Below are 12,842 nucleotides of genomic sequence, written 5' to 3' on the forward strand. Positions count from 1 at the left end.
AAAAGAAAAAATAGAAAAGTGAGGGCTGATAGAAAAAGCTCTTTCGCACCTTGGCCATCAGCTCACCTCTACCTTCTTGGAGTGGGGTGGAGGGCATTCTTATGAACTCCCTGGGGTCCTGGGGGTGGGAAAGAGGGCAGGAATGAAGGCTGGGCCCCAGCATCCGCAGGAGGATAGGCTGTGCTGCAGAATAACCCCGAGAGAGCCTGGGCGGTGCAGTCCCAGTTGCCTGCAGAGCCCAGCAGCCAGGAGAAGCTGGCTTTGGATTCTGTCTTTGAAGAGTTCTCTGGAAGTTGGAGGGGCGGGGCAAGCGGCGCTCTCCTGTCCTACTGGAGACTTGCGCGGGAGTGTGAGCAAGAACTCGGGCTGGCAATCACAGTCCCAGGGGTGTCCCACTCCTGGGCTGAGGTGGACACAGGGTGCTGCCCACGGGGTCGGTAGGGCGCAGGCGCCGGTCTGGCAGAGCGCAAGGGCAGAATGGAGGGGCTGGTCTTGCTCAAGGCCCTGGTCACCCGGCTGCTGTTCCTGTTGCATTCCCTGGTCGCCGTCTGGAGAGTGACCTGGGTGAAGGAAGAGCACCGTTACTGGCTGCTGGCCCTGCTCAACCTCTTGCTGGTCCTGGAGACAGTGCTCACCCTCAAGTTCAAGCGCGGACGAGGCTACAAATGGTGAGAGTGCCCTGGGAAGGGAGGGCGCACAGGGTCCCGGGCATTGTTCATCACGGTCTTAGCAGGAGGAACCAAAACCTTGTCTCGGGTGTTTGTGGTTTCCTTGCTGGTATTTGGGCACCCTTTGGTTCTCCGTGGAGTTTGGTCGGCACATGGGATACCGATGCATCTTTTAGGCATGCCAGTGGTACCTTGGGTCCCAGCGCAGCACTGGGAAGGATGGAGCCCGGACGGATGGACTTAATTGGCTAATCAGTTAAAACCATCTACGCTAGAGGAGTGGAGCTGATTGCTGGGTGTCCTGCTTTCTTAAGTTAGAGTGCGAGCCAGGGGCCTGTCATGGATGTCCGTGCAAGAACCGGGATGCCTTGTGGGGCAACAGAGATCCATGAAGAGCTGAGCGCTCCTGAAGCCTCTGCCGCACAGTGCCGCCCCTCCCCCCACCATCAGCACCTTTGGTTTTTAGTCTCTTCCGCTCTCCATACCCCTCGCTGCGCCTGAGGTTTTAGCCACTTCCAATTTCTTCCAACCCCAAACGTCCCCAGCTCTTCCAGTGTGGAGCCAGTTTCAGGTGTCTGGGTTTGGTGGCTTGGGAGCTTGGCAGCCTACTTCGGGAACCAGGCATGGTTTGTGCTACAGACACTGGGGGAGGGACCAGCAGGTAGCGGGTTTTGTCTTAACCTCAGCATGGAAACTCTCTGGGTTCCTCTGGCGGCTGTAATTCCCTCTATAGACCCAATGCAAGTGGAAAGGCTAACACAAAGGTTGCCTGGCCATTTGCAAAGAGTACCCACTGATGCCCACTCTTACCATCCAGGGCAAAGTTATGCCTCGCGCTAACCACCCCCCCCTTTGCTGTTGCATTAGCTGTTATGTTCAGGAACAGAGAAGCCCCCTTCAACAACAGTGCCAAAAGGCTATATATTTCATTGTCACTGTGGGAAAAAAAATGGGCTTTGAAGCTGATATGAACCTTAAAGTCTCTGCTTTTGAAAAATGTCTAGGATTGTCGATGCTGAAGTTCATGGAGGGACCGGGAATGGTAGCAGAGCAAGGATGGGCTTGGTACTTCCTAAAATCCCTTCCACAGACAGTTTATTAAGCACGAGATATTTGTGGCAATTTCTAATCGGACTTCTTGATATCACAAAGAAAAATCCTATTCACTTCCCCAAAGAAGTCCGATTCATATTGGGGGGAGGGGGGAACAAAAGAGGGGAAAGTGTAAGTTATCCCACACTCTTAAAACAGATAAACCTGAGATTTGTTTGTTTGTTTGTTTGTTTGTTGTTGTTGTTTTTGCGTGGTTGAAATACACTAGAGTAGACTTATCTTCTATCGCAGGAGGAGGTCTGAGACCAAAAACTGTCCGTGTAAAGTAGTCCTGACACCAACCACGAGTGCTTCTGGGACAAATGTCAACCTCAGACTCAGAAAGGAGCCAGCTCAGCAAAACCTGAAGTAGCCCATTAGCCGCCAAGAGTAGTCCAGGGCCATTCTGGGCTGGTAGACTATTAGCCTCTTGTGTGCATTTTGCCTGACTGCTGATTCAGGCTGCTGTGGTGTTTCTACCCAAGAAGGGAAAAATCATCTGGACAAAATGTGTGTCAGTGAGTCAGATTTCTGGGTAACTGGAGCTGGGCTGGGTTTAAGATGTGGGCTGCAGAACTGGACTTAAAGTGGAATAGGTGACGGGCATTCCTTCCTTCTTACTTGCCATGTGGCCCCAAGGAAGTCACTTGATGTCTGTTCCAGATCTGCAAATATGTATGTCACAGGCTGTTGAAGAATTATGTGGACATATATGTGTTGATGGTTAATGAATTATAAGAGGTTTTCTTTATCTCCCATTTTATTCCCTTTTGTACATATTAAAACATTCTATATTAAAATATCAGCTATTAAAAGAACATTTTGTTCTTGTGCAAGGAACTTTAACAGAGGGATAAGTCAATAAACCATTCATTCAGAGTACAAAAATGCAGAAACGATCTTCTATTTCAAACTAGAGACCTGTGCGGTGTGTGGTACATTTGAGCACTGGCTCAGAGAACATTTGCGGGCTTAATCCCATCCCAAAGAATATTTGAAAGGAAGCTGAGGGGAAAAGTTGATATGTCTAGCTTATTATAAAAATTCAGGGACAAATGAATATTCGTTAAGTGGTACAAATGACCCACAGAGTTCCTCCCAATGCCCACGGTACACTTTGATGTTACCATACATAAGCCGTAAGCCACTCTGCAAAGATGGCCATTTGCACTGTAGATAAAAACCACAGACAACTATGAGAAAAAAAATAATGGTCTACTAAAAATATACATGAATTATCCTTGAACTATCAGGACGATGAGATGGGTTTCGATTTGGGATCTTTTACATTCTAGCTAGGTTGGAGTGTTCTGAGAAAAACACAGCATAATCATTCGCTGTTTGACAGCGTTAAGAACAGTTTTCTGTCCAAATGTTCCATCGGACAGACACAACACATATTATCTATATGGCAAAATGGTAATTTTATTTAGTTGTGTGTGTAGAGTCACATGAACTGAGATAGTTAACTAGGTAAACTTTTGAACCGTGGGCCTTATATTTTGGAACTTGCCCTTAGAACCAAAAGTATCTGTATGTAGAGGAATGAGCAAAACCACTAACATCCCATCGTACTGGGGAAAAATAAAGGTGAAAACACCACGATTCACATTAAAGGACTAATTGGAAAATTATGGTTTATTTATACTGATGCTATTGAAAACAGTGTGGTAGATTTTAACCACTATACAAGAGGGCTAGCCACAGTGTGTCACCCGGACACTGCAGGTACAGACTTCTGTACCATGGCTCATTTGCTATCAGGATGGACTTGGAGGAGAATTATATGTTTTCCCAATTGGAGACATTTGTTATTTCCATCCAAGAATAAGAAAGAAAGTAGCTGACTGAGAACAATTCCAGAAAAAGGAGAAAGAGGAAGAAGAAGAGGAAGAGGTGAGAAATTATTCTTTAACTCTGTTTTCTTGATTTTTTTTTCTCCATTATCTAGGAAACAATCCTATGAATTGTCATTTGGGTAAAGTCAAAGCACACAAGACAGGGTTTCGGTTGCTTTGCAGATAACAGAGCTAGAGAGGAAGAGTCCATCTCAGAAACTGTTGCTCTCCCATATTAAAAGATCCATCGAATCCAAGAGAATCCAATCGTTGGCTAGGACAGAGTAGAGCAAAGAGAACAGCTCGACCCTGTAGGCTGAGGTTAGGATGCACACACAGGGAGTAGAAACCCCATTACAACGACTATTACATTCAGGGACTTCCTTTGGTCTATTCAAGGCTAATTAGAATAATATTCATTTTCTTAATATTTAAACCTGGACCCTAAAAAACTAAAAAGAGGGATTTGGCACAAGTCCCAGTGCTGTAAAGGACAGCGGGGACTCAAGCTCCTAATGGAGCAAGCGTGCACATGTCTCTAAGGACATCTTCTCAACCCTTTGGAAGGGAAATGTGGAATTAGATGCTGAGCCAGCTGCTGAGGGACAAGGAACATTACGGCATCCCGGATAACTTGCCAGCTGGAGCAGTTGATGCTGGAATCCTATAGAATCTGGAGGGTGGATCTGTGACACACCCTTGTGAAACCTGTAAGAAACCCCAGGGGGGCTTGTTCTTCATCCCCTCCCCGACTCTCACCCCTGCCACCCAGTGTTACCTGGATATTCACTTGTGTTTCTGCAGGATGGAATTCAGCATCACTTAGTTTCATTTTTTTTCTTGATTTCTATTCTCAGTTGTCTGGGCAATGATCCAGTGGATCTGAGAATTATCATTTAGGTAAAGTCAAGCACAAGGCAATATTTCACTTGCTTTCCCAGCCAATAGTGATAAAAGACTCCTGAAGGGATAGAAAAATTACCCAAGATTGCGACAAGTTTGAAGCCTGGTCTTTTGGAAGGTATCTGGGAATTAAAAAAAAAAGTTCAAGTTGAATTTACTGTCAGAAGTACAGAATTCCAAACACAGATCTTTCTTCATCCAAACATCAATAATACAAAGTTTTGGGTTTTTTTTTTTTGAGCTTTTGAGTTAGTAGGTGTGATCCTTCCTGTCTATCCCTTTTGTTTCCTTTATGTGTGATAAAGCAAGAACTATTTTTTTGTGTTTGTTTTGTTTTCTAGACAGTTCAATGCCATCCTGGTGACCTGTGCTGATTTTTCTTCTCCTGAGTGTTGTAATTATTGGCATATGCCACCAAACCAGGCTTGACAATTATTTGTGTGGCAACTAACAGCAATATTATGCCTGAAATTTGTTGTTGTTGTTGTTGTTGTTTTATTGAAGGAAATACATGATTTTACAATTCATGTTTATATGAATCTAAAAAAATAAGTGAATATTGAAATCAACAAAAAGGAAAGTGAGAAAATCGCATGAGTGTTTTTCTGAAGGAATTTCATTATTATTAACAATATAAAAATAGTATATTGAACATTTTATATGTTTCTGCATAACTACAATTAAATTCATACTCAGTAGTCACCGACTAACTCTATAATTCATGACAATAAAATATACCTAGTTAGCAATAACTGCATGCCAGGATTTTTAAATAAAAGGTAGTATTTTGATTAAGGGCACAAATGTATGGAATGATTGTCATTATGACTCTTTAGCATTTGCCAAGTTTCAGGGTCTGCCAGATTCTGGAAACATCGGTGAGCCCCTATAATCCAACAAACACAGTGATTGCTTTAGGTTGCCCTTTTTACCATTTTCATGAGGGAAACCGAGGCAAGGAGTTGCTAATCTTTTCACCTAGGCTCCGAGCACTGGGACCAAAGAGTATGGGAGTCAGGAATGTTTTGAACTCTCTTCCTTGTCTGCTGCAGTCTTCAATATCCCAGAGGAGTCAGAGGCTGATAAGCAACAGTGGAGAGGGGAAGGAAGATCAGGTAGGGTCTTTGAGCAGCAAGGGGATCAAACGGGCTGAGAGCTGCATCAGAAGGGAGGATGCAAAGCCCAGCTAAATAGAGGATGCTCTCTGCTGGCAGAGCACAGAAACCTGAGCAGATACCTCAGGTGGATGCTCTGAGCCTCAGCCTCCATTCAAGCACAATGAACTTCAACACTCCTTGTATGTAACAGGTGTGTAAATGTGGAAGACAGGGAAATAATAGATGAAGTAAGTTTCTGCCCTCCAACCTGACACATTTTTTTAATCAAAGGAGTCAGAAAATGACTAAGGAAGGCTGTAACTGATAAACCAATGAGCTAACATATCCGTGAACGGACACTTGGTATAAACAACAGAGGCCTGTGTGGTGTGGACTATGGAATGAGAAACACTCTGCTCTGATTGGTAGCTCGAGGGGCTCTGTAGAGATTGTGATGATATCTGAGCAGAAGTTATAGGAGCGAAGAGGTCTGTGTTCCTTATGTTTCTCTTGTTGTGAAGAAATACCAGGGCCAAGGCAAGTTACAGAAGAGTTTGGCTTCTGATCCCAGAGGGTAGAGTCCATAACAGTAGGGACAGCATGGCAAGAGGCCACAGGCATGGCGGCAGTGGCCGGAAGCCGAGAGCTCACATCCTGGACCAGAGACACAGATCAGAGAGAGTGAGCTGGAAACGGTGTCCAGGCTTTTAATCTCAATGCCTCTGTCAGTGATATACTTCCTACAGCAGCACCACACTTCTTAAAACCACCCCAAACATTGTCATCAACTGGAGACCAAGTATTCAAACACCCCAGACCATGGGAGGCCACCACAAGGGCAGGCATATTAGAATCATCCAGGGAAAGAATATGACGGGGATAATCCTATGTGCTTTGAGATACCAGCAAAGCATTGTCAAATGACTGTGTCATCTTTTTGCTGTGCTCCTTTAGCAAAACAGTAGTATTTGGTTTCCCCCTTGGTCTATAGACTACCAAGTCTCGGGTTCTTGGCCATCTGAGCATGGGTTTCATCTCATGAAGTGGGCCTTAAATCCAACCAGATAGTGTTATTTGTCTTCAATCCCATTGATCTTTGGAAACCCAGATGGGCTGAAATAGTGGGGCATTTGAAAGGAGAGCCTAGAGGCTTCCAGGTGGTCAATGCGGACCACGAAATTTCTCTCAGGATATAGACGACACTTGGCCTAAATTCATTTGCTGCTCATGTTTCCTGAAAGTTCTCCAGATTCCTAGTTTGTTTAGCAATACTTCTATGGCTAATCAGATTTTCCAGCCCCATCTTCAGGGAGTCAGTATATATCCTGAGACTCAAGACATGATCTGTATTCTCAATACTTGTGGAAACGTGCTCCAGGCGATGCATCTTCTGTGTCCCCAGCCTCAATCTCGGTGTAGAAAGTTGAGTTAAGGTTGCAGTGACTTTGGAAGCACACATTGAATGGCTCCCTTCCTATGATGTGTTTTTGTGTCATTCTTGTGGAGATCCAATGCCAGTTCTCCTCTTATATTGCTTCTGTGATGGGGTTTCAAGGCAAAGTCACTGTTTCATGATGGACTGGGGACAGATGTAATTGTCACACTTGAATGAGACTTGGGTATCAAGGAAATTGAGATGCTGACTAATGACCAAACATTGTCCATGAGAATACACAACTGATAATGTATAAAACGGAAATCAAGATGACAACCATCTTTAAAGATTTTATTTCTTTTTTCTTTTGTCTTAGAGGGGAGAAAAGAAAAATATCAATACAGATAGCTCAAATACATCAGCACAAAAATAGTCTTACTTTAAAATTCTCAGTGCTTCTTCTCCCAGCAGTGACATTATTACTTACACAGAATTGGGACAAATGTGAACTGTTTAATTTTCTCAATCATTAGAGAATTTACATGGAGGGGGAGTTTCTTGTGTGGGTGCCTTACCCTACTTTGTAAAGTCTTCTGGAGTGTTAGTATTGGGAGACTGAAGCCCCAGTCTCCCAGTGTATCAACAATGTAACAAATGTATCAGCTGCATTTGTTTTGGAAAACCAGTGTTTCTTTTCTTCTAAAAATCATAATGCAGGTAACATAAGAGGTACTTGTTTGAAGGTTACATAGAAGGGATATTTAGGACACAGGAAATTACTCATACAAAGTGACAAAGTGGCAGAGTAGGTGGTGACTTGATTCCTTTTCTCTAAATGTAAATTTGTTTTATATATATATATATATATATATATATATATATATATATTATATACATGCATATATATCTCCACATATATATGTATATACATATTCTCTCTCTCTCTCTCTCTCTCTCTCTCTCTCTCTCTCTCTCTCTCTCCACACACACACACAATCTTAGAAGGGTGTTATATTTTAATTGTGGTTTATGTGTTCAGCCTCAAAAAGTTAGATGATTGTGTGTATTAAAGATTAATAATTCTTAAGTGAATAGAATTTCTCCTCTAACTTGCATGACCATCCCTGATTGAGTTATTTGTAGTTTCTCTGCTTTCTATTTCCCTGGGTATCCTTACTGTTGTATAAAATATTATGGTTCACTTGGATTAGCCACCTGACAGCTTGGTTGGGTTATTCTTGAGTCGTCTCTGGTGATGCTGAGGAGGAGGATAAAGGTGATCATTCCAGGGTTCCAATGGAGATGATAACAGTCAGCAGCCATGGAACACTGGGGACATACTAAACTTTATACATATCTACTACCTTCTGTAATCCTCAAATGACCTTATGAACTCATTTGCCTTTGAAATTCCAACTTAGTGTGATTTTTACCAATGTCCGGCAAAGTGACTTGTCTAAGGGACAGCAAACCAGGATTCCCATTTCATTGTCTCTTCTTGCTATGAGGGATAGGACACTTTCCACAGGGCATGACAGTTCACAGCTCATCCATTCATGTGGAAGCAGATGTCTTTGTAAAGACCAAATAGGTTATGAAGAAAAGAGAGACCGAAATTCTAGAGAGCTTCAGTTTGACTCTTTAAGGATTCAACCTTGTCTATAGAAAAGAGTAAACATTATTATCTTTATGTATAAGGAAATAAATTATAATATTACATACATAAAATTCATGATGTATTTTATCACAAACCACAAAGTTCCTATAATGGTGACCAATTTCATTTCACTTATGCCTTAGTAAACAAACATTTATTCTCAACCAACAAGCCGTCCTCATATAAAATGTTGCCATGTCCCTGAAGAAATATGAGGTTTGTCCAGCTACATGTGTGTGCTTGAAAAGTGACAAAGGCTCTCCAACAAATTATGTCCTGGGTGCAGGAGAATTAGATGGTCAAGATACAAAGCCAGCTATTGTCCAATGGAGAGGAAGAGGAAGAAGGACACTGATTGAGGAACTATCATGATTGTGCTGACGTCTGAGAGAAGAGGATAGAGTTACTGACACAGGCTGAAGAAACTATGGTGTCAGTGATTCTCGAGGTTATGTTCAGAATCCGTTCATGTAGAAAGATGTCACAGTTTTCCTCTGCTCAGAAATATTTTATGTTAAGAATTATATATGGGTCCTCAAGTCGATCCATACCTTTCCCCTATCACTAGTTTAGTTGTGAGGCAAGGTCCAGAAGTTCAAATACCTTTATCTGATTGTAATAAAGATGGCCTTGCTTCAAATGTGCTTTGAGATTGAGTAAGGAATTTTGAGGTTGAATATGGCATGTAGAGAACAAGTTTCCCTTTCCACCTCCATCATAATTTGCAAGTATGTTTTTTTATTTAAGAAATATTAGCAACTGAAATTTTGTAATTTGGAATTTTAACATTCACCTTCAGAATTATCTCTCTGGGCAAAACCTTTGTGTGAGCAGTCCCTGGGGAGCCTCAAGTAGTCAATGATTCTATTGCAATGTGTAGTCCGTTCCCAATCTTTTCATAATTCCCCTCCCTCTCTTGCTAGAGCCTGCTTTATAGACTTCAATGAAATAACTGAAAAAAAAAGAAACTATCATCTAATTGACAGTCATTCAAATATGCCCAGTATATTTTCTTGAGGGGGGGAGGGTTCCCTTGTGCTTACAGCTACACAGTAATGGCCTCCCTTCCCTGTTAAAGGCACACACAAGGGATCTGGGGATGGGGGTAGAGGAGAGGGGTATGTTACTTTAAAAATAAATGGATGCTGGCTGGGGTCAAGATAGTAAGTTCTTAGGAGTTCAGAAGCTGTGGCTTTACAGACTTGGGACCATTCTACATGTTATAGATGGGCAGGTCAATAAGGCCCAGCTATAGACAGGAACTCATGGCAGGCCCTTGATGAGGAGCCAAGATGGAAGTCACGCAGAGAAACCAGCCCATTTACAAAGGGGCCAAGAATCTTTAAATCATAACTCAGGCCCTCCCAGAAGGACAACTTGGCATAGTTTCTTAATTTCCAAGAAAACAATGTTTCCAGAAATTATATTGGCATATTTAAGGGGCTTTACCATCAGATTTTGAAACTTGAGAGTGTGATCCTTGTATCTGTATTCTGTTCAGTAGAGTGTAAAATACCACATAGTGAAATGGAAATTAAATCAGTATTCATGGAGAAGTAATTTTTGCTTCATTTAAATATTACCCATATCCACATTTGTATGTATGATTAGGAGCCAGAAAAATTACAAAAAGAAAAGAAAACAAATGTAACAAGTGATATTTGGTTAATTTCCCTCTATATGTGTGTATATAATGATCTATGCCTAAAATTGAATAGGTGTTACATTTTCAATAAGAAAAGAACAATAGGTGTCATTTTTAGAAAGAGCAAAATGGAATCCTAATTCTAGGCTAATGCTGAATTGAAATAAATAAAATCCACTCCAGCCTTTAATGTGCTAAATGTCACGACATAATCATTTTATGAAAAGTGTTATAATTTGTGGAAATGACTACTTTGTATGATAAATAGCATTTTAGTTTTATTATGAAAGGGAAAGAAAGAATGCAGTGAGTACGTCTTTTGAAAAACTTGGTGCAAAGCTGGATGCGGCATTGTGTGCTTACAACCCTAAGGATCAGAGGTTCAAGGTCATCCTGAGCTGTCCAAGACCCTGCTTTAAAAGAAAAAAAAATAAAATAGGGAGAGGGCTCAGAGTTATGTTGAGCAATACATACATAGATGCTCACATGGTCAAGAAATGAGACCAGGTAAACACATTTGTTAATAGGCTAATAATTACATCAGTATGCAAAGGAAAAACCTATGAGATGTTTCTTTGGTATTAGAAAAGAAAAGTTCAAAGGACGTTTTAAGAAAACACAGCTGAGCAAGACAATTTGGTGTTATACAAAAAAGCTGTGTCTGGCAACTTTAATTTTCTGACCAGATTGCATTAATTGAGATTATAATACATTTGAGTTTCTCCAAACAGCTAATTCATTGATGGTGGGCTATTGTCAGTTCTGCAAAGATTTTCCACTTGGATGTTTCATAGTCCTTAAGTGATATGAGTCAGTGTCTGGCAGTATGGTGTGTGGTATTTTTATAAATAACTGTCCAGAAACCCAACTCATTTGATTTCTGAGCAACCCAACTCATTTGATTTCTGAGCTGGTTATGTCTTCTTGAGGCATTATTCAGCATGCTAGTTGCTTGGAGCCTAATTATTCCCAAAGCCATCAAGGCAAACACACACACACACACACACACACACACACACACACACACACACACGCCAAAATTATCTGGTAGCTCTTAGGAAAACTGATGTGAATTGATTCAAACCCTCCTTGGTTTCCAAGCTAAATAGTATTGATGACATAAAATCCATAATACTGTAGATTTCGGACGACAAGGTAGCTCAATGCATAAAGGTGCTTGCTGCCAAGCCAGAGGACCTGAGTTCAATCCTCAGAACCCACATGATGAAGGGAGAGTATCAACTCCCGAGAGTTATTATCTGGACTGCATGAATATATGTGCCATGCATGCATGCAACAAACACCAAATAAACACATTATAAAAGCATCTTAAAAGATATTCTGGTCTCCCAAATTAATATATTGTGGCTATCTTCTCAGAGTGAGAGCAAAAAAACAAAACAAAACAAAAACAAAAAAAACAAAAAACAAAAAACAAAACCCAGAAAAAAGACACATTAGTTTCACTAAATAAAATTTCTGATAAAAATTATTAACTTATGGTTTTATTTCAATATGCTATTTCTAATCAAACCAGGATCTGTATCAAATCACTGTTTGTAGAGAGCCCATATGAGCCACACCCTCTTAAGGGGGAAAGGGCACCCTTTAATTAGGGGCAGAGAGTCAAAATTGTGTGTGCACTAAAATAGAGAATTACTTGGAGGAAGGTACATAACTCAATGATATCCAACACATAATACACACTAACATGCACATGTAATTATAAATTTTGAAGCATATGAAGAAAAAAAATGCATAATGGGAAGGCTTGCAACTCAAGTGACCTGGGAAAGTTTTGTAGAGGAGTCTTTATCTTGTTGACGACAGCCAGGGGAAGGACGTAATCAGACTCCATTGAGGCAGAGGACATCCCAGACAGGCAGACATGTTTCTGAAGGCCTGAATCTCCCAGTGTCTTCATGGCCCTTGAAGAATATGGTAAAAGCTTAGTGAGGAAGAAACATAACTCAGCCCAGAGGTACACAGAGTTGGGAGCAGGCTGTCTCATAAAGCCGACAGCAGGCAAGTGATCCCCACAGCTCTCCACCTTGCAGAGGTCAAGTGAGAATCTAGCACTTGTGGGTTGTGGTGTTCTCAGCAGTGGCAACAGCACCCTCTGATGCAAGCAGACCAGTGGTTTCTGTTTTATTTGCATACAGAACTGATGGGGAAGACAGAAGTTCTGTAATTGAGACTCTGAAATGTTGGTCACACGGGTCACATTGCTCTACTAACACTCTGAACTGGTCTTATGTCTCAAAAGGCAAGTAATATACAGACATTTAGGAAAGGAAGGCAGTATTGCAATTGAGCTCTTCCGAGTGTGACCGCTGCTACTGACCATTCTGCCTTAGAGGTAATGAGTCATTGGACTGGAGAAGTTGTGGGGAGGGGGGCTCGGGAGTCAAGATCACATGCTGCTCTTCCAGGGAATCCAGCTCTGGTCCCTAACTTCTACTTTACACAGCTCACAACCACTTTAACTCCAGATCCAGGGGGTCTGATGCCATTTTCTAGCCTTTGTGGATACCTGCTTACATGTGGTGTGCATATACAAACACACA

At 41.7% G+C, this 12,842-nt stretch overlaps 1 protein-coding gene across 2 annotated transcripts in view; it reads left to right on the forward strand.

Moving 5' to 3' along the window:
• The first annotated feature begins 323 nt into the window (after positions 1-323).
• Tmem26 (transmembrane protein 26) overlaps positions 324-12,842 on the forward strand; it is a 58,910-nt gene continuing 46,391 nt past the window's right edge. The window contains exon 1 of one of the 2 annotated variants that reach the window (NM_177794.3): positions 324-668. In NM_177794.3, coding sequence (NP_808462.2) covers positions 478-668 — 191 coding nt within the window. In that variant the 5' untranslated portion in view covers positions 324-477. The remainder of the gene's footprint in view (positions 669-12,842) is intronic. The other variant, XM_006513768.1, reaches the window with a different exon arrangement.

The sequence above is a fragment of the Mus musculus genome, chromosome 10 (genome assembly GCF_000001635.26).
Source record: "Mus musculus strain C57BL/6J chromosome 10, GRCm38.p6 C57BL/6J".
Taxonomy (NCBI): domain Eukaryota; kingdom Metazoa; phylum Chordata; class Mammalia; order Rodentia; family Muridae; genus Mus; species Mus musculus.